Source organism: Centruroides sculpturatus, unplaced genomic scaffold (assembly GCF_000671375.1).
Source record: "Centruroides sculpturatus isolate CEXI.00-Female unplaced genomic scaffold, Cexi_2.0 scaffold239, whole genome shotgun sequence".
In the NCBI taxonomy this organism is placed as follows: domain Eukaryota; kingdom Metazoa; phylum Arthropoda; class Arachnida; order Scorpiones; family Buthidae; genus Centruroides; species Centruroides sculpturatus.
In genome coordinates, this window is record NW_019384979.1 from 616214 (window position 1) to 639079 (window position 22866).

General features: G+C 30.3%; 1 protein-coding gene across 1 annotated transcript in view; it reads left to right on the forward strand.

Annotated features, from left to right (window-relative positions):
• The first annotated feature begins 1368 nt into the window (after positions 1-1368).
• LOC111632739 overlaps positions 1369-22866 on the forward strand; it is a 57893-nt gene continuing 36395 nt past the window's right edge. Inside the window, exons 1-2 of the mRNA XM_023377253.1 lie at positions 1369-1504; positions 19550-19614. Of these exons, the coding sequence (XP_023233021.1) occupies positions 19551-19614 (64 nt within the window). The 5' untranslated portion in view covers positions 1369-1504; position 19550. The remainder of the gene's footprint in view (positions 1505-19549; positions 19615-22866) is intronic.

Genomic DNA, 22866 nt, shown 5'->3' on the forward strand with positions numbered 1-22866 from the left:
AAGCAGGAACACAGTTAATGAGAACTCCGTAAACTTTTTATAAGCTGAAAGTTTCCTAACACATCTGCAACACTTTCAAAAATGCATCTGCTTAAATGGTGTAGTCATTGACATAAGAGTAGATGATCTGTGTTGAATCGTATTTAGAACTCAAATCTCGAAAAACTACGCAAATAATGCTTTAGATGTAGCATGTAAAAAGATCAATAATTAGATATGTGAAGTACTTTTGTAGTAGTGTAATTGGTAAACCTATAGCGGGTAGCGAAAGGTAGATGCAAATGGAAGCGACCCATTTCCGATATTTGCGCTTGTTATTGATTCTCCAACAAAGAAATCTTTATGTCTGTTGTCTTTCGAGAAGAGTTACCGTTGACGATGTGACCGGTAGCAGAGCTTCAAATTTTGGAGCAAATCCTGAAGCAAACATACCAATGAAAGCCCTCCTGTTAACTCGTGGCCTCTTCGGGGTCCTTCTGATAACACCCTAGTACTTTAATGTAAGATTACATACTTTATTCCTAGGTCGATCGGGGTTCATTTTGTCAAGAATGGGAGCCAAAAGGGCTTCTATTTAGTTTCGTAGTCTTCATCTATGATAGCTTAACCACTGGATGTTGCTGAAGATCTTCCATCTTTCACTTCAAGATTCATTTTTCAAGTTCTGCATGCCAAACGTGTAAGAATGTCGTTCGCAAATCTGATGAATGTCTATTTAAATGATAAACGTCGGATTTTCATTGGTACGTTTTTTTCCGATGAAGCATGTTTTTATTTGACTCACTTGTCAGACATAATGTATATGATTCCCGAGTATCCCATACGATCCATGACATCAGTGGTCATCCCCAGAAACTGTTGGCATGGTGTGCAATCTATCAACAATAGGCCAATAATCCTTTGTTGGGAGATAGCCATACACAATCCCGAATTACCTGCAATTCCTTTATGCAGANATAGCGGCGCTCGACGTTCGACGTTCACGTTTTAGAGATTTTTAAAAAAATGTTAAAGTTTTAAAGTTTTATATATCATATTAATAAAATAAAATTTTAAGACATTTTATTGTAAAAAAAAGTATAAATTTCCTTTCTTAAGTAATAAGAAAAATAAGAGAAAGAGTTATTTATTGTGTTTCAGACGATAATTCAAGAATCCATATCGACAGGGAAATTAATTTAAAATATCAACAAAAAATAAAATATTTAAAACAAATCGATTTAAAAATATTTAATAAAATATAGTAAAAGTTATTAAAAGTTGCTAAAAATAAATTTTTAAAATAAATAAATAAAATAAAAGCAATCGATATGAAAGTTTTAAAATGAATTAGTCATGTTTTTAACACCAGGTGACAGTAGTAGAAAGTTGTAAACTTCGCTCTCGATTTTCGTAGCATCGCATGGTTTGTAGTTTCGTTGAAGTCTTTTAAATTTATTACTTTCGAGAGCAGGGGAAGGAAAAAAAACCATTAAACATTTAAAATTAACCGAATTTAACTCAGGTAAGACATATATTTAAGATATTATCTGAATTTTGCGCGTTAAAAGTCATTTGTTATCGACGGTTCGTTGCATGCTTGGATAATCGCCCGCTTAACTACAATGGCCTGTGCTAACAAGTCGTCGATTTTATAAAATCGAGCAAAATTCTACCGATTTCTCACGTTATTCTATTGAAAACCGTTCTCGTTTATTCAAAATATGTCAATTTCAACATGTAGCGAACACGTGGATCATATGCTTTTAACGTTGATGTGTATACAAGTCGATCCCCCTATAACACTGTTTTATATGAATTCCGTGTTGTACGAGTCACTTAGATTTTACAAATATGTGAGCCGTTCACAGCCCGGCACACGTATTTGTAAAATCTAAGTGACTCGTACAACATGGAATTCATATAAAACGGAAAAATCAACAGTGTTATAGGGGGTCGACTGTGTACTTGTTGTGTTTATCTACGCATCATACATTCTGCCTTAAATTTGCATTTCTGTACAAAATTATGTGTTGAAAACTCTAAATAATCTTATAAATATTATAACAGCGTAAAGGATATAACAATGTTTGAAAATACCACATTTTCATATTAAACTCTTATATCTAATATATAAATATGCATATGAGGTATTGTACGTAAGGCACTAATCGGTCATATTATGCTCCTACGTTTGTATTGTCTGTGCTGTGCGTTCGGATAATTTTTAGATTTGTTCGAATGTGTGTTAAGAAATTTAAGATAATCTATAAATATCTGTGATATTTTTAATATATAATTGAAAGAATAAGGTTTATGGTATATAATTTATAAATATTTTTTTAGTTTAATAATTTTTATTAAACTAAGAGAATGTTTAATTATCATTTACAACTCTGATTTTTCGTTTAATATTAATTTTCTATTATACTTTATGAATTTCTGTATCTGTTTTGTTGGCTGCTTCACGTAGTCTGAACTCTGGTAGATTCTCGACTGTGGTACCGAATCTATGATTTTTTGTGGACTTCGGTTTATGATGTATTGCTCGATAATGATTTTGGGGAATCAATTAGAATGCAAAGTTTCAGATGCTACATGTTATTTATACAAAGTGGCCCAAAAGCCAATTGGCTGAGACAGTGTGTACTCATTCATCCAAAATAATTATTGTATATGGTTGTTTGGATATAAGGGCTAATAGAAAGTTATAAAGGAGTACAGGCAGATATGGAGTATATAGAGCAAATACTTCACACAAATATATAAAAGTACAGTGTCTTTATCTAGTCCGGTATAAAACAAGCATTTTCTATCTTCTTCTAAGATCTTCCCCAGGTATTCAATTCTTCTTCTAATTCCTCAGGAATCTTAGGAAAAGATTGAAGGCATTTGTATTACAATTTTCAATAATTTCTGAGGAAAATCTTAGATTGAAAATGTTTGTTTTACAAAGAAATAAAGTTGTTGGACCAGACAGATATAGGCTATATTTTAGTTTTTACATTGTATTTGATAACATATCTAAAATATTAAAATGTGTTGTACAGTACATATTCATTTTACAAATTTTTGACGATTTTAAAAAATAATCTGATTTATTTTTACCTGGAACATTAAGCTGAAAAATAAGCAGAAATAGTTGGATTAGTCAGAATACACTGTATAGCTCAGTTAACTGACTTTTGAGTTACCTTGTATATAAATTCACGTATTAAACATTTTTCTAATTTTTAAAGTTTCGATTTTTGTTAACAGAATTTTTGGAATTGTTTTCTTGTTTGATCGAATGATTCTTTTTCAGAGAACAAAATGGCTAATTAGTTTTAAGATACTAAAAAATTTTGACTAGAGGTAAGCAGTTAAACCACCATCTCATATAATATTTAATCATTAGAAATAAAATTAATTAATTAAGAATATTCTGGAAAAAGATCAGGTTTGTGTTCAGAACCTTAACTTGTATTTTCTGTAATTAATAAATATGCAATTTTTTGACTTTAATTTAGTTTAATCCAAATGTATGCAAGTATTTTCAGCATTTTGCAAATGTGATCTTCAGACAAAATAGAACATATTTAGAATAAGTACAAACTTTTAAACAGATATATGCTAATGAATTTTAAATACCAGTTCTTAATTGAAATTCGCACAATAAACTTAATGAAATTATTTTTTGAATGCATGTGAAAGCAATGTGAGGTGAATAGGAAAGGATGTATAAAATATAAATGTAAAAAGGAAACATTTAAGAAATATTTTAGAAAATATAAAGGAGTTAAATGTATAAATTATAATTTAAAGTTTTGAAAAGCAACAGCCATAATTCAGTGAGTTCAAGCATAGGTTTAAATAAATCACATCACCAACACAAATAACCAGCAAAAACAAAAAACAATCGATGTTCATTACAAATGGAAGAAAATGTTAGTTACAGTAAGAGTTTTTCGTTTTTGTTGCTTATTCGTATTGGCGGTGGTAGTGATTTATTTACGTATTAAGCCAGTATCTTGACAAGTGGTTGTAGACTTATTGCATGAACTTAATGTTGTTGTATAAAAAGATTCCCAGAGAAAAATAACTTTATGATCTGTACATGGTTTGAGCAGAGAGCTTCCAACCATAATGGCATAATAGCATGTTCCAATACATTCCTAGGTCAGTGGAAAGCCTATTAGTTAAGATGTCTGTCACCTTGGTGTTCTTCTAAAGGATTTAGTAATTTTTTGGTTGTGACCCCTATGTAAAAAAATTCTATAACCAGGGCTTAAATCTTGCAGGGAATCATATAGACATCTGATTTTTCTATATTAGAAAATTTATCCCTGTCATTACAGATAATTAAATTAATGCCAAATGGCTGTATATTTATTAATTGTACTAATAAGGCATAAGTATGTTCATCAGTTTTATTACTAACATGAGATGTCTGTTTAACCACTAATTTGTAGTCCAAATTACTCAGTATCTTAAAGAATCCAGCTGTACTGTTCAATTATTAGCACATTTCAGGCCAGTTTGATATGTAATTGCTTGTTTTAGTCTGACAAAAGTATGTTATTTACTTCATGATTTTATGTGTCATAGAGGAATTAGAATATTTCAATAATAGATTATCTTCAAAATAAATTTTCTATATAATTATTTTAAAAAAATCAAATTCTTAACACTTGCACACTGTTTTAGGTTAACTGTTTAAAAGTAAATAAATGCAACTGATTAATTAAGTTTAAATTTTTGCTTTTCTTTCTAAAGTTCCATGCACGGAAAACTAGAACTTCTTAAACGAAGTTTCACAAAATCTTTCACACTTTTTTCTATCAGTTTTTAATCCATAAGATAGAAGAACAAACATTTTTGGCTGTTTTAAATGGCCTTCTTCTGTCATAGACCTTCTTATAGACCAGGGGTGGCCAACCTTTTCAGAAGGCGGGCCAAATTTCAGAAATAATATTTCCTGCCGGGCCACGCACCTAATTTTTTTTTTTTTTTTTAATTAAAGTAAACAAGCAAGCGTGCTACAGTTCAACCACATCGTCGCTTCCCAGTAGGTGAGATCGTGGTCAAACATTTTTTTGGTTTAATGTAAAAAAACACAAAAAATAGGTATATTTATTTTTTTGAAGAAAATAAAACATAACCGAGAATCAAACATATTTATTAGACAATTTAAAAATATTTAAAAGGGAGACATCTGACTTTGTTTTACAGAACTAAGTGCATCAAAATTGATCTCCATTGATGTTGTCGCTACACGCAGTTTTCCAATACACGCAGTAATTTGATCTCACTTATGATTTGATGTACTTCATGCGACTAAAAAGCTGTTCACACGCATAAGTGTTTCCACATAGCGAAACCATCGACAGAGCATGTTTGTAAAACGCAGGATGTTTATCTTTGTCCAAATACGTTTCATAGAACTCTTCCAAACTTGATGGAATTTCTCCAACGTTTCAGGGTTTACTTACTTATAGAATCGATATGGTAGACAGGCTACTTGGTTAAAGTAGTTTGAACTGTAATTATAAATATGTTAAACATGTATTTTAACGTCGATTGCAAAATCTCTCCAGATGCATTGACGATAATAAAACAAAACTACAGAATAACACGGAACTTTGTCAAGTTGGACTGAAAGTAGTTATGAGTATGAGCCCGACAGCATTGCGAGCTTCCCGAAAACGCCGAAGACCACAGAACATATATAGCTGAAGTTGAAGTCTCATATTAAATTTTATCAACACTTAGCGTCGGACAAAAAACTAAGTAACCTTGAGTGTCAAATAGCGGGATATTTGAAATAGTTAAAAATCTATAAATTTTTCCAAAAATGAGAGATATTTCAAATTTCTCTTAGCTATAATTTAAAAATACATGATACGAATAACTCATGAGGTAATGTCCTTTTGGTGATATCTACAATAAAGTTAACATTTACATTCATTTGACCTAGCTCCGCGGACCGCAACATGACTCCCGGCGGGCCGCATGCGGCCCGCGGGCCTCGTGTTGGCCACCCCTGTTATAGACCTTCTTCTGTTATAGAACTTGAAGAAGGCCATTTAAAATGGCCAAAAATGTTTGTTCTCCTATCTTATGGATTAAAAACTGCTAGAAAAAAAGTGTGAAAGGTTTTGTGAAACTTAGTTTACATTATAAAGTGCTAATATTATGTGTTAGGTTTTTAGCCATCTATAAAAATTATAATTTCAGTTGACATTTTTAGGCCGCAATTCTAAAAAATTGTACAGCTATAAATTACCACTGTCATCTGCCTGTCAGTCTATCTGTCTTTCCTTAATCTCGAGAATGGAGTTAGATAGATGAAATCCGAGACCAAATGTGGAAACGTTGGTGGGTAGGAGGCTGCGATTAACTATATATGAACTTTTGATGTAAACCGGAAGTCACATTATTTCTATTCCAAACTTTTCCCCTGAAAGCAGTTAGTTAATAGATGACTGGCACAACTCCTTTGTTAATGGAAAGGTATGATGTACAGGGACAAGACACTATTATTTTGAGATGGAGAGCATATATTTTAAATTAAATAAATTAAAAGTTGCAGCCCATCATTGTGATGATGTTACAATAAATAATTGCTTGTTGTACAATTTAAATTGCAACTCAGTTTTTTAAATGGCAGTAGCAGATGTTAGTTGTCAAACATCTGGAAAACTTTAGAATGAATGTTGAAGTTATTAGTTTGTATTTTTAATATTAAATTTTGAAATTGTGAATGTAAGATCATTCAATACAATTAAGCAATTTGAGAATAAGTTTACGTAGTTTTCGTTATCTATATATATCAGTTTACAGTATATGTGCTATATCACGCAATTAGTTTTTTCTTATTTTGTTCAGTATTTGGAGTTTTTTTCTCGTTATTTATTTTTTTAATCTTTGTAGTAATGAAAATAAAACAATTTAAATATGTATAGTAAAGTGTCACATTCAAGTTTTGGGAATTACAAAAGGAGAACAGAAAGTAATTTGCTACAAAAATGACATTGAATTAAACATAAAAAAGAACTTAAATATGGCTTAAATAAAATTTAAATATTAAGCACTTTTATACTATTTGGAGGTTTTTTTAGTTTCTGCTAGAATTTGATATGAATATTACAAATCGTAATAGAATAAAAACAAGAATTGCATAATACTTTTCCATTTCGAACAGGTGTTAGTTTTTCACCTTTAAACTACATCAGATAAATGTCACATGGTTAAATTTATTTTTAGAGTAAATTTTCTTTATTATTAGAGTATAATAAAGAAATTTTATTATTAAGCTTTATTTAAATTAATTTAAAGTGATTCCAGCTAAAGATGGGCATATTTGAATGCAAAAACTGAGAATTAATTGATTGCAATAAGTTCTCATTGTTCTAAGAAAATGATAGGCATTGAAATACTTCTTAGATGCAATGTTTTGAGTCCATATGACAAACAAGACAATTTAAGTATCAAGAACTAGTATAATCAGAAATTCTAATTGCATTGAAGTAATACGGAGACCAAGTTCTTCTACAATCTGATTTCTCAAGGAATTTTAATGTTCTAACTAATCATTTATTTTAATCTCTGTAATTATCAAAATGTAAATCAACTTATTTCCAAATACTTGCTACGAGTTACTGTAGTTACTATGCCTAGAAGTGAGTTTACTCACTTGTTTACAAATGGACTTCATTTTCTGGTATATCCAGGTTAAGTTACATTTCTCATACCAAAAAAAAAATATGATAGCTGGATGGCCAAGCAACTAAGGGTTGATTTTGGACAGATAAAAAAAATACTAGGAATTTTTCTGAGAATTTCCCTTCTACATATGTTGGCTTTTGTCCCTCACTACTTGGAGGCTTGGCCAAATCTATAATGGGCTTGCTAAAAAGAGGCCATCTTAATGCCCCGTAGGGCACAGAATAAAAAAAAAACACTGAAAAACCTGTTCCTTGTATATTTTTTGTTTCCTTTTTAGAAGGGTTTTACTGTGTTGTATTTGTATTGTAGTGTAAAATGTAGATAAGATTTTTATATAATAAAAATCTTATTTACATTATTTACATATAATTATCTTATTTACATTAACAAAATCTTATTTAAATCATGATAGTAACTAAAGAAGCTCTAAATATTATAGGAAAAATTGCTTCTATGTTACGTTTAAGTTTTATTTAAACCATATTTGTTTTTTAGTCCAGGCAATTCCCTGACTTTTCTTCATGATACATTTCATTCTTACAAAATAGTTCTGTTCTAGAGAAATAAAACTTATAAAACATCTTAAGGTAGGAAAGTTTGTTTATTCAGTAGCTATATTATAATGCTTAGAATGTTATTTAGAAATCAGATTAAATAGAAAACAAGCAATAAAAATTTATTTTCATAAATGATTTTGATTTTATTAAAACTGACAGAATGTACCGGTACCACTGTACAATAGGTTGAAGTTTTTGTCTGTTGGCTGAAAATGTGCAAAAGTGTGAATTTGGAACACTAAAAATGATTTACAGATAACAAAGGCACATGGTACAAAAGCCCAATGTCCAAGAATCAAGTATTGTTTGTAATTAAATGTTTTTTTGTAATGAACTAATTTCTCTTATAGTTAAATATAAATGTTATATTTATAGTGTTCTGTAATTTTATGCAGACAACTCTCAGGTTATATCTTTCAAACACATAACCTGACAGAAAACAACATATAACCTGATTATACAGTGATGTTAAATTTTAGTCTTGAGTTAAAACAAAAGAATGTTAAAAGTTTTGGACAAATATTAAAATCGTTAACTCATGACAAAATTCTAAAAGTAATTTATGATGCCCACAAAATTAATAATTTAAAATAATTTTAATATAAATAATAAAATTATTTTTTGTTTAATTTATTTATTATTATTACTGGACGAAGGAAATTAGTTATAAAATAAAAATAAATTGTATTTATTTATTTTTACACTCAAATAATGTACATAATTGGGAATGTTCATAAACACATGAAATCAAATTACAGGGTCACCAGTGAGTACGAGGGTTGACAGATGTCTCCATTACAGAGTTTTAAAAAAAAAGCATGTCATCTTTAGTTTTGATGTTGTTAATTATTATTTTGAATTAAACTTAATAATTATTAAGAAAAAGCTAAAAAATTTATTAAATTTGATTCAAATTATTGTTAGAATAATCTAGAAATTAATATAATTATTATTGAACACTTAGGCTAGATTTCCCATTTCCGCTGGTCATCCATCCGTCTGTCCTTCAATCTCTAGAATGGATTTAGATAGATGAAAATTGCAACAAGATTGTGCTGGAAGCTCCAATTAACTATATACAAATAAAAGTCACTTGATGTTTTAAATTAAAATACGATTAAAAATTGCAGCCCGGCACTGTTGCAATGTCGCAATAATATAGATTTGATTTTTTTTACATATTAATATATCTACAATGATTTGTTAACAAATGCAATATTTTAATGCTTGAAATTGCAATTCTGAACACCAATAATTATCTTGCTTTCAATGGTCACCCTTGGAGGAACATGGTATATGGTGGGGTGGGTTATTTGAGGGTTTTATTTTCATTCTTGCAATTTTCTGGGGGTATATGCCAATGTGTGTTATATGCATGAAATTACTGTTGTTTGTGTAAACGTTTGTAAGGTGTATGTGTATGCTACACACATACACCTTACAATCTGACAGTTGCATGATGTAGTCAGTCCTTGTTTTTGTATGTTTTATATATTTCCATGATGACTCGGGATATCTTCTATATTGAAGTTAAGACCATTTACAAAAATATATATTTTTGAGTCTTTTCTTTATCTATTAACACAACCACAGAAGTAACAGTTACATTGGTTTGAAGAAAAACTTCATTAAAAAGACAAATAATAATAGATAAAAATTCACAAAGTTAAAAATGATATCAAATGTCAGTCTTTTATTAGAGGATTTGATGTTTTTATATTAATTAAAAACAAAGGTACATTTTCTCACCATACCATCAAGTCCTTAGCCTATTTATAACTGGTTCTAGCCCTCTAGTGGTAGTTGAGTTTTCTATTTTATTTGCATATAATTAATTTTCATGATGACTCAGGATATCTTCTATATTGAAGTCAGATCCTCTAATAAAAGGCTGACGTTTGATATCATTTTTAACTTTGTGAATTTTTATCTATTATTATTTGTCTTTTTAAAATGAAGTTTTTCATCAAGCCAATGTAACTGTTACTTCTGTGGTTGTGTTAATGGATAAAGAAAAGACTCAAAAATATATATTTTTGTAAATGGTTTTAACTTCAATATGTTTTATACACATATATAGAACAGTAAATGGAGATATGCAGCTACCAGTGGCGTGCCGTCATTAGAAGCGTTGGAAGCGCCGCTTCCCTCGTATTCTCTAAAAAATAAATAAATATTAATTTTAATTATATGAAAATAATCGCACAATATTTTATTATAACCGCATTATGTATCTTATTACAAATTTCTATACTACACGTGGAAAAAACCAAAAAAAAAATTGCTATTGTATATTAGAATATTAGTGGCAGAGTGTAATCTCCTGTATTTTCAGATTACGAAAAGCCAGATTTGCGCATGCGCTTTACAGAACACCAACCTCACCCGGTTTAGCCGGTGGAAGCCTACGACCTTGGGTGAAAGCTGCACACATATAAAGATTCCAATTCTATCAAGGACCGGTTCTGGGCTGTTAGCCGCCTGCCCACTAGATATTTCGATTACGTGAATAACGAGTAGATTTATAACTTAACCCAACCGATAAGAATTTACTGGTATGTTTTTACGATAGTTCTGTATAGTTGACAGGAGTTAAAAAAATCCATTAAAATATTTGATATATTTATTCCGCTTTCCGATTTTATATTACTCACGGATTTCGATGTTAAACCAGTGATATTACGATTTCGTACATCCCATCTTTAAGGGGATGTAGAAAAAAACGTGTACAATTCTTGTATAATGTTAAAAAATTAACCGTTACTTCGACAGCGTCATTTACAACTAAATTTAATGAATGAGAGAGATGCACCAGGTACAGAAAAAGCTCTAGAATTTATTTTCCTTAAATTTACGATTTATGTATCCGTTTGTCATAAAAATTTGTCTTTCCACTTTTTTCCCGAGACTACAAATATTCGAGTACAAAATAACTGGTTTTGACTTATTTCTACTTAAGAATTAGTTAAATAATTAAGCGATTAGGGAATTGGGGACATAAACAAAACCCCGATGAAAGAGCCGGAATATTACTTAAACAAAAGCTTAACCGACCCAATCTATAGCCGAGTACAGTGGGGACTGATTTCTTCGAAATACTGTATTAGATGTAATAAAGACAGAAATTTTTCCAGTTCGACGAGAGTGACCGAAAAGTTGTAAATTTTGGAAATTTCCGTGGACAACACCTGGTCCTAAAACGAATTAGTTAGAAAACAAATGACTATTATGTTTAACATACGAGTATTTAGATTTTTACAGCTATGGTGAGAAACGTTTAAAATCTACAACAGCCCTGTCGCGTCCTTTCAGATATACTAATGATGCGACAAAAGAGGTATTTGAATTGACCGGTATCGGCACCCTGGGGATTTGGCAGTGCGTGCATGCACGCTCTGCAACCGTCTTCGATTCCATTCATTAGCCACTCGTAGGGAGCTACTTGACTAAGTGCATTGTTTTAAGATTTAAAAAGTAAAGAATATTTTATATTTTTATGTACGTTTCTTTGCAAAGCTATATTTAATTATAATTTCTTTAAAGTATATTCATATAATTGAAGAATATTTTGTATGTACCGGTACATCCATCACATATTTTATTTCACCGAGTAAGTTTTTATTATTTTATTTTTAATTGTAGCCCTTATATCGTGGCTAGCGATTCGGAATGTAATTGTGATATTAAAAATGCATTTAGAGAAGTCTACGGTTTTTACTGGCTTATCGAATAAACGATACGAATGGACCCTAGACCATCACTGACGCGCAATTGACTGATTGTCCCTGGATGTCGGCTTCTTATAGAAACACAGCTTCCCTATAGTCAAATGTCACGGCACGCCCCTGGCAGCTACCTGTTTCACCCTGGGTCAAAAGACATTAGAAAACAAAAGGATCGTCCTCATGGGAAAATGATTCATGAAGAATGAGAGCTCTCAGAATTATGCAGAGGAGAGGAAGGACGGGAGAACTGCTCACTTATTAGCACTGTAATAACAAGTAGTAAATCCAATAGTTGCAAGTTAGGAATAGTGCACTGATTGACAAAAATGGTTTTACAGAATCAAAAGTCAGAATGTTCCTATAGCAGTGATGATCATATAATCCAAAGCTTTACAATTTGCATTTGAATCAGATATTGTGGCTACGGAGTCCCAAATGGATTGCTTGAAAAATTCTGAAAGCAACAAAATGTCAAATTCAAAGTTGTTTGCAGGAAATTGTGTGGAGTTGATTGTAATATAATAGCATAATGGGAAGTGAAGCTTCCTTCTGTTATCAGTGGTTATTTTTCAGTCTTTTTAATGCAGATTGTACAAAGCTAGCACAAGATTTAATTATGCATAGTGGGAAGCAGATTGCTACAATTAATTGTAAAAAACAATAACCAAACAAACAATTTTGGGTTTTGTAAATAATCCTTGGGACTATATGATTTATGAAATTATGTAAAAAACAAACTTACGGTAACTGAAGTTTTTAAAAAAAATAGTATGCCCCTCTTTTACAATAATGCCAACTTTGGGATTTTTTACCCCTTAATTTAGGAGAAAAATGTAAAGTCTGTCCATACTGCTTAGTAGAATTTCAGCAACAAATAGGAGCTTTTAAAAGTCATGTGACTTTTGAAAGTGCCTATTTGTCGCTGAAATATTATAATCCTATATTAAATCCAATGTATTCTAATTACATAATCAGTTGGAACATCTAAAAAAAGCATTCGATTTTCATTAGCCATTTTGTTCTATATCATTTACCTGATGATGTCTATTTCTATATAGACCAAAACGTTTGTAAAATTTCTTGTTTTCATAGTGCTAGTTTTGATTTTATGCATTGTATGTTTATAGTTACATGACTCATGACCACTCCACAGCAAGCTTCAGAGTAGATTGCTTTATCACATGATGCTTTTGCTCAACTGTGTCCAAGCTGCCTTCCCCTAAACTGAAAATTTGTGATTTTCTGGATTGTCAAAATGCTAATATTTTTTTAGATAGACATTGCACATGGAGCAAAACTATTTGAAGGAACTTGTTTCAGTTTTCAAGGGAAATCTGTTAGTTTTAGGGAAAATTTCAGATCTAGAGGTTTTTACAGCAGAATGTTGGCAACTGTATTCTTATGATAATTCATCTATTTTTAGTTCTAGATCAGTTGTATTACTATCTTTTGTATGGTATGTATATTATATGTTCATAAATAAAAATAGTACAAGTTACATTTAAAGAATGTTTCATTTAATTGTAATTTTTACAGGATCTTTTGCACAGACACCTCTCTATAAAAGCTTTTTCAGTTTTGCAAGCATCTGTTTTTGAAAGATTCCATTGTGTATTCATTTTAAAGAGTAATTAAAGGTAAACTGTTTATGCTTACAAAAAAAAAGCTTTGAGAAAATATTCTTTTATTCAAAACTTTTACCATTTATTATTTATGTTCAAAACCACATATCTACAAATCTATGTAAGTTCTTAGATGGATTTGTAGATCCGTAGATGACTTATTGTAGATACATTCAGTTATAAAGTAAGTAAAGAGGTACATATAACAGTATTTAGATCACCAATGTGAGTCGTAAGACCTCTGCCGGCTACCACATTCCTTCTAATACCAAGATAACTTAGAATACAATAAAATTTGACAGAGTGTGTCATTAAAGATTTACATTAATTATATATAATTCAGAATCTCTATTTAGATATGTAGGAATTAATTATTAAACAAATTTTGGCACCATAAAGGTAGGTGAAGTCATCATTGTGCGTTAATTATTAAAATAATCATAGAATGGTGACTTCATCTATTAGTAGAGTCAAATTTATTTCTGATTAAATTATAACCAGCTAAAATATAACATAAAAATCTAGTAGATTTTGTTGTTGTACTAATTATATATTAATTAAAAATTAAAATACTTTAAATTTTAGCAACTAAATAGTTAATGTATTTTTTATGTTTTGGTCATAAAGTTTCCTAAAATATTTTATATTGTATGACCAATTCCTCACTTCTTTCAATTGAGAATAATCAGTATAAAATGAGTTCTTGCTTTTATAGTTTCTGTTATTAATTTCTCAGCATAAAAATCAAGTAAAGTTATTTTAATTTTTCAATAAAAAATTTAAATTATTTATTTTTTATTATGTATGGGATGACCTAAATTAGTTAACCAAGTTGTATTAAGATTTTATGTGCAGTAAGCTAGTGTGGCATTCCACCATGTTGTATATATATGTATATATATTAATGATGCAACGAATATTTGGTTACTATTTAGTATTCGGCCTATGTTTCACTATTCGATTGAATACCTAAAAACAGGAGTAAGAAATAACAAAAACACAGTAAGTTAATCACTTTGATAACTTTTATTAATGATTTATTAACTGAACATACATTTCAAGTTCAAGAAAGTGCAATTTTTTGCTTATTTATGTAAAAGATCAAAGGACGCTAAGTGACTTTCATTACAAGCATTTAGCTTTCAAAAATCTATGAGAACAATTATTTGACATTGACAGCTACAAATTTCGTGCCAATAAGCTGCCTCGTCTTGCTCAATTATGTTATCAACTTAATTTCATATTTATTTTCACTTCGTGGTCCTTCTCTGTTCTTTTTCTGTTATTTACATGTGTAGGTCATTTCATTGTTATCCACATTTGATATCATCACTTATCACATACTGCCATGACGTTCAGGTCTGTCTGCTACAATTGTCAAGAATTAACACGATTGGTAAAGCATAGTGACAATGGGCCAATACAGAACAGGGTGCGCGATCCTTGCCATAATGCGGTTTGCGCACCATTAATCAAGCCAAATAGTTTGGCCGAATATTCGGTATTAGGCCTGAGGCTGAATATACTATTCATTGGAATTATTTTGTTTGTTTGTTTGTTTCTTTGTTTGTTTGTTTGTTTGTTTCTTTGTCTATCCTTTCCAGAATGTTCTTTCTTTAACTCTTTCTTCTTGGGTGGTAATGACTAATCCTGAGAACAAAAGAAAGGAATGACACCCTAAAGACTAAGTTGGGAGAACAAGGATTATTCTTGGTGGGGACTTCGATAGAACCTGACCAATGAAGTGTGTTCTCTAGTGCATTTAGACAGCATATAGGGACGGAAGACGACCTGAGAAAGAATATTAGAAACTTCAGTCAAGAAGGATCTTTGAAAAACCAAGACTATCATTAAAGAAAATTGAAGGAGAACAAGGACCATCCATCGACCCAACGAAGAAAAGCTCTGGAAATTCACCACCCCAAGATTACCATTGAAAACTGGGTACCCACTTTCTTCTCTCCTTACTCTAATTCCTGTTCCAGTCTATATACTTCCTTCTTACTTAGATTTAGTTAGTTGTAAGCACCTAGTTGTAGTTTGTTGTATATTTGTTGTAAATATATCATATTCAGTAATTTGTAGTGTCACGATAATAGAGTAAATAATGAGCTGTTATATCAAGATTTGTATGGCTCAGGTTATATACTTGTGTATTGGGACTGAGAGGAGCTGGCATTCCAAAGAATCAATTTATTGTATGCGAAATAAAGATATTAATCTTATAACGTATCTTTTTAACTCATTTCGTACATATAATCACATTAGAACTTCTATATATTATTGCAAAACACCTTTCTCTCTTTTTCTAGCAAATTTTTAATTAAGCATAATTTGGAACGTCAGTTAGAGCATAAGATTTGAAACTTCAAGCTTCGCTCGTATTCTTATGACATCATGGTTTTTACAAAAACTTGAAATAAAACAAAATAAATAAATACAGAAATAAACATGAAACAAAATTACAATTACTGTATACTTTAAATTTAACAAACCTAGTGAAAAGTAAAAATAAATATCAAATAAACATCAAATCGAATTATAAGTATATGATTTTTTTAGTAAATAAGTATTGTCCTTATGCTCTGCTATCCTTTTTGTTAATGATCTATTTGTTGACTCTATGTATGTTAACTTCCTGTTGATATTAAACCTATCGTTTTCTAGGAGTATTGAGTGTACCCCATAGGAGTATTGAGTGTTCTGGATATGTTGCATTTATCGTTGGCATTGGTAAGAAGTTTATATATTGATGTTTGTATGCTAAATCTGTTTTGACCTTCTTGGCTATGATTTTATAAGTTTGGCTCAATCAAAGGTCAAAGTCAACCACTATGCATTTTCTTTGTTGTTTTAGAGATCTTGTATTTACCACTTCCTTTTCTATGTTACCCTGCATCTTGTTAGCTAGTCTTTCTGTTAACTTCCTGCTATAATCGTGAGCTATGGCAATGTGTTTAATGCATTGTATTTCTTGTAGTTGTGTCCTTGACATTAGAGCAATGAGTAAAAGCTCTTTGATGCAGTGGCCTGCTCTGTACGCTGCTATTTTATAAATATATGTCTATTTAAGATAGCTGAAAACATTAGTTTGTTTAATTTAATTAAAAATTTGGTAGAAAAAGCGAGAAAGGTATTTTGCAACAATGTATTAAGATTATTTTAAGGTCAGTTAAAACAGGTTTAGAAACCACAGAATGCTGTGTTTGATTTAGTCATTCGTCAAAACTAAATGAGTCACAAATAATAGCATGCAACTGTTTCAAACCAGTGCTAATCATTTCTAAATAATCATTACAGTTAACTGATTTTTGTTCCACCTTATGCAATTTTTCTTTTCTTCTGTTTATATATGTATTTAAAATTAATAACTAAATAACATTTTAGAAGTTTAAATATGTCAATTATCTTCTAGGTTTTTTTAAGTATGTATTCAAAATCTTTTAAACTCAATGCTCAAAAAAAGTTTTATTTTGATGATAAAGCACATTTGTTTATTATCATATGAATGGGATTATTTTGAGATCATTGAAATAGAATTCTCTGAATATTTAAGCTTAATGTTAACTTAAGTACAAGATAACCTATTATGTTTCAGTCTTGAAAACACTGAAATTTACGGACTTACTCTTAAATATCTAGACCAGGTTTCTTGAATTGTGAGTCACGACCACAAATAGGATTGCTTAACTCAATGTGGGAGTCACGAAAAATTAACAACGGTAAAATTTTGTACAACATATTCATGTGAAGTGGTATTTTCAGCATTGACGATTATAAAATCAAAATGTCAGTCAACTCTGGAAACATTAAAGATGCCCTGCATTTTACGATATCAAATATTCAGCCAAGATTCAGTTCTTTATGTAAAAGTAAACAAACACATCTATTTCATTAGTATGCAAATCTGTTTTTATCTTTAATAAAAGATAATAAATGGTGAAGTAATATGTATATCAAAGAATTATTTTATGATTATTGTCATTAAATGATTTTATTTGTATACCTATTTTTAAAATTTTCTCAGGTAAAAGTGGATTGCAAATGGAGAAGTTTAAAAAGCTTTAATCTAGAGAATTCCTAAATAAAATAAAATATAAAAATGTGACTATAATAATTAATGTTGGTTGAATTTTATATGATTTACTAATGATAATTAAATACTAGATGATCGTAATGAAAATATCCCTATTCAAAATAGTCTAGACAGATATTCAGCAGTCCAAATGGAACTAAATTTGTATGATGACATTTCAGAGCGTACAGATGACCTTTCTGTAAAAAAGGTAGCAATAAAACTCATTACTATGATGCTTATGGCTTTTGGCTGCAAGCAAAAGAAGGCAGTTTATTTTTCAGGAACTCTTAAAAAGTGTGGTTTATGAAGAACACATTACAAATTTGGCAGCTTTGAAAGACAGGATCACACTACATGTGAGAAACATCTCTTCAAATCAGTTACAGTTGGTAATTGAATGCCATTCATCACCTTCAGGCTTTATATCTTTGGAATCAAAACCACATTGATCAGTATTAATAAGGTCTCTATAGCATAAGTGTCTTGTACAAATAAAATGTTTATTGCTTGCAACAAATAAAATCACCATAGTGATGAGTTTTAGTACTTGTTTTTTATTCAAATATCTTATGCATATCTTAAAATGTCACCAAATTTGATTGCATTTGGACTGTTAAATATCTCTAGACAGTGTTAATTAGGAGGGAGTGCTTTAATTACATCCCAGAAAGGCCATCTCGCATAACTCATATATCTGATCCTGGCAAATATAGAAATTTGGAACTTTGGGAGTATTAATAGATCTTTATTAATAGAATCTTATGCTATTTTGGTATTATGATCTTTAAAGATGAAAACAGTTATAATTTTAAATGGTAATCAATATTTTGTTTTTACATTGTTTTAAAGAATTTTTAATACAAAATATGATGATGCAATCAGATTAAAATTGAGAAGACCAGAAATTACACTGAAACAATACATTGCACAATTCATGTTACCAGTTGAAATTTTAAAGTTACAATTGACTTTAACCTTGAAAAGTCAGAATTTTGGGATTTGATACTCTCACAGCTTCAAACTTCTATGTCTGCTAGAATCATAAATAAGTCTGAAAGCTTTTCTACTGAACATCATGTATATATTCATAGCAAACAAGTATCATTAATTCACAGATTAAAATAGAGAATATTTAAACTTAATCACTCAGCAGTGAGCGACGACTATAGTCGTCAAGGGCAATCATGTGGCAGTAGTGAGGGACAACTATAGTCATCAAATTCTTTTGGGGGTATCACCAAAAATTAGCCTAAAACTACTGCAAAAAAAATTCACATAAAAAATGAATTATGTAACAATAAAAAAAGACTTTTCTTTACTAGACATAACTGTTTACAAAATCTTTTTCCGAAACTGTGATGAAAAAAAATGCATGGAAAAATACTTTAAAAATTTCCCACGTTTATTCTCCATTACTGGAGGTAGAACCATACCCGACTAGTCCATTGTTGAAAGATTAAGATATTATCTGGATAAAGTTCTCTAAAAACAGGAAGAGGAATAAAACCAAAACTGAAATTAATCCCATAATACTTCTGATGACACAGTTAATTTTTGATTTATTGTTATGTTTGCAGTTTCATTTTTGAATCTGTACTAGGTTCATTATTAAATATAACAACAAATCTTTAATATCCAGCAAAGGATTTATAGAACAAAATATTGTTTTCAGCTACTTTTAGAAGCCACCATCATATTGTACATTGAAAATCTATAAACATATATTTGAACCTTTACCAACTTAGTTGTTAAAATGAAAATTGCTTAATGAAATAGACAGTTAGTAGATGTTTTTGAGATAGATAAGGATGTGTGTCTTACTATCTCAAATTAGAAATAATAAGTAATGTCAAAGTTAATAAATATTTCTGTTTTTTACAGAATGGCAGAGATTGACGAAAATGTCAAAAATGAAAAATCAAATACAGAAGAAAATGATATTGCAGGTAAAGTAATTTATTAATAAATAAATTATTGTATAGTCATAGACTTTCAGACATAATGCATTCCTTAAAATGTATAAAAATGCTGAACAATAGAGTTGTGTGTCATAAAGAAAATTCCATTCCTAGAAAGCCGAAAAGAAAAATTATAAAATCTTTTATTATGGTAGGAAAATTTTAGTTTTACTTTCATGGCAGTTATCCGTATAACACAGGAAAGTATTATAATCATGCCAAATTTCACCCTCTGACCAGATCAGATTTCAATGTTTTGAGACTTCTGAACCCAAAATAGTAAAAAGGGAAAAATTCTGTGAGAGGTGTTGGCATCTGTTTTGTTTAATAACTCAATATTGGATAAAGATTAAAAAATAAAATTTGGCATGGTAACTTCCTATATAAGGGCATTGATGCTATTAGCTTGCATTTTAATGATAAAAAGTCGAGGGGTCGTGTGTGATATCGCAAGTTGGATCAGACTTGAAGAAATTTCACTCATTATTGCCATTTACAATGTTTTAAAAAACTTATTCTACCTTCAAAATAAAGTCTTTTGCCTTTCTATAATAATTAATAATATGAAAGTTATTTTTTAATAAAATTTATTAACAGATTTTTATTTCTTGCTAATATGGCTTATTGTTTCTTAAACATAAATATTTTTCACTGCGAAAGTTATGTAACTCGTTGCTGAATTTTTACAGTAATTTGTACTATTCTGAAAGTATCAAAACTAGATTAAACATGAAACAGACAAAAAGTTAATTTTTTTACAAATTTGCTGAAACATAAATTCAAAATTTTTAACATTCTTGAAACCTTGTCATTATCAACTCAAAATTTTTGTTTATTGGTTGAAGTTAGGTGGCATAAATATTAAATTTAATAAATAATTTGGAATATTCTGGAAGTAAAGAATCCACCTGGAATGGGACTTGAACCCACAACTCCCACTTAGCATGTAGATGCATTGCCATTTACACTACTTGGACTTCCGTTTGATCTTCTCTTTCAGACATATTTAATTAAGATATAACCATCCTTGGTTACTTACGGCACCGAATGGGGAGCCTTCAGTGCTCACGTCCTATAATCACCTACTATGGCACTCAGTTGGCCATCACTTAAGTGATGGCTGACTAAGTGCCACAATAGGTGATTATAGGATGTGGGTGCTAAAGGCATCGCCAGGCACTGTAAGTAACGAAGGATGGTTGTATCTAAATTAAATATGTCTAGAAGAGAAGATTGGACAGTGGTTCAGATAGCATAACTGGCAATGCATCTGGACAGTAAGTGGGAATTGCAGGTTTGAGTCCTGCTCTGGGCCGATTCTTTTCTTCCAGAATATTCTAAAATATACAAATAATAACATCACAAAGCCCGAGTAGTATATAATAAATCACCAAACGATCGCCTAAATATCGGTCTATAATATGGCTAATTAAATGATTGGTATAAAGTAATTTGACACCAGAGGTAGACGTTAGGCGCCATCTCTTAAGTAAATTAATAATTATAATTCTTTTATTCCAGAAGGTTCTAAATTTATTTAATAATTTATTTATTTAAGTATAATTATTAATTTACTTAAGAGATGGCGCCTAACGTCTACCTCTGGTGTCAAATTACTTTATACCAATCATTTAATTAGCCATATTATAGACCGATATTTAGGCGATCGTTTGGTGATTTATTATATACTACTCGGGCTTTGTGATGTTATTATTTGTATATTTTAGAATATTCTGGAAGAAAAGAATCGGCCCAGAGCAGGACTCAAACCTGCAATTCCCACTTACTGTCCAGATGCATTGCCAGTTATGCTATCTGAACCACTGTCCAATCTTCTCTTCTAGACATATTTAATTTAGATACAACCATCCTTCGTTACTTACAGTGCCTGGCGATGCCTTTAGCACCCACATCCTATAATCACCTATTGTGGCACTTAGTCAGCCATCACTTAAGTGATGGCCAACTGAGTGCCATAGTAGGTGATTATAGGACGTGAGCACTGAAGGCTCCCCATTCGGTGCCGTAAGTAACCAAGGATGGTTATATCTTAATTAAATATGTCTGAAAGAGAAGATCAAACGGAAGTCCAAGTAGTGTAAATGGCAATGCATCTACATGCTAAGTGGGAGTTGTGGGTTCAAGTCCCATTCCAGGTGGATTCTTTACTTCCAGAATATTCCAAATTATTTATTAAATTTAATATTTATGCCACCTAACTTCAACCAATAAACAAAAATTTTGAGTTGATAATGACAAGGTTTCAAGAATGTTAAAAATTTTGAATTTATGTTTCAGCAAATTTGTAAAAAAATTAACTTTTTGTCTGTTTCATGTTTAATCTAGTTTTGATACTTTCAGAATAGTACAAATTACTGTAAAAATTCAGCAACGAGTTACATAACTTTCGCAGTGAAAAATATTTATGTTTAAGAAACAATAAGCCATATTAGCAAGAAATAAAAATCTGTTAATAAATTTTATTAAAAAATAACTTTCATATTATTAATTATTATAGAAAGGCAAAAGACTTTATTTTGAAGGTAGAATAAGTTTTTTAAAACATTGTAAATGGCAATAATGAGTGAAATTTCTTCAAGTCTGATCCAACTTGCGATATCACACACGACCCCTCGACTTTTTATCATTAAAATGCAAGCTAATAGCATCAATGCCCTTATATAGGAAGTTACCATGCCAAATTTTATTTTTTAATCTTTATCCAATATTGAGTTATTAAACAAAACAGATGCCAACACCTCTCACAGAATTTTTCCCTTTTTACTATTTTGGGTTCAGAAGTCTCAAAACATTGAAATCTGATCTGGTCAGAGGGTGAAATTTGGCATGATTATAATACTTTCCTGTGTTATACGGATAACTGCCATGAAAGTAAAACTAAAATTTTCCTACCATAATAAAAGATTTTATAATTTTTCTTTTCGGCTTTCTAGGAATGGAATTTTCTTTATGACACACAACTCTATTGTTCAGCATTTTTATACATTTTAAGGAATGCATTATGTCTGAAAGTCTATGACTATACAATAATTTATTTATTAATAAATTACTTTACCTGCAATATCATTTTCTTCTGTATTTGATTTTTCATTTTTGACATTTTCGTCAATCTCTGCCATTCTGTAAAAAAAAAGAAATATTTATTAACTTTGACATTACTTATCGTTTCTAATATGAGATAGTAAGACACACATCCTCATCTATTTCAAAAACATCTAC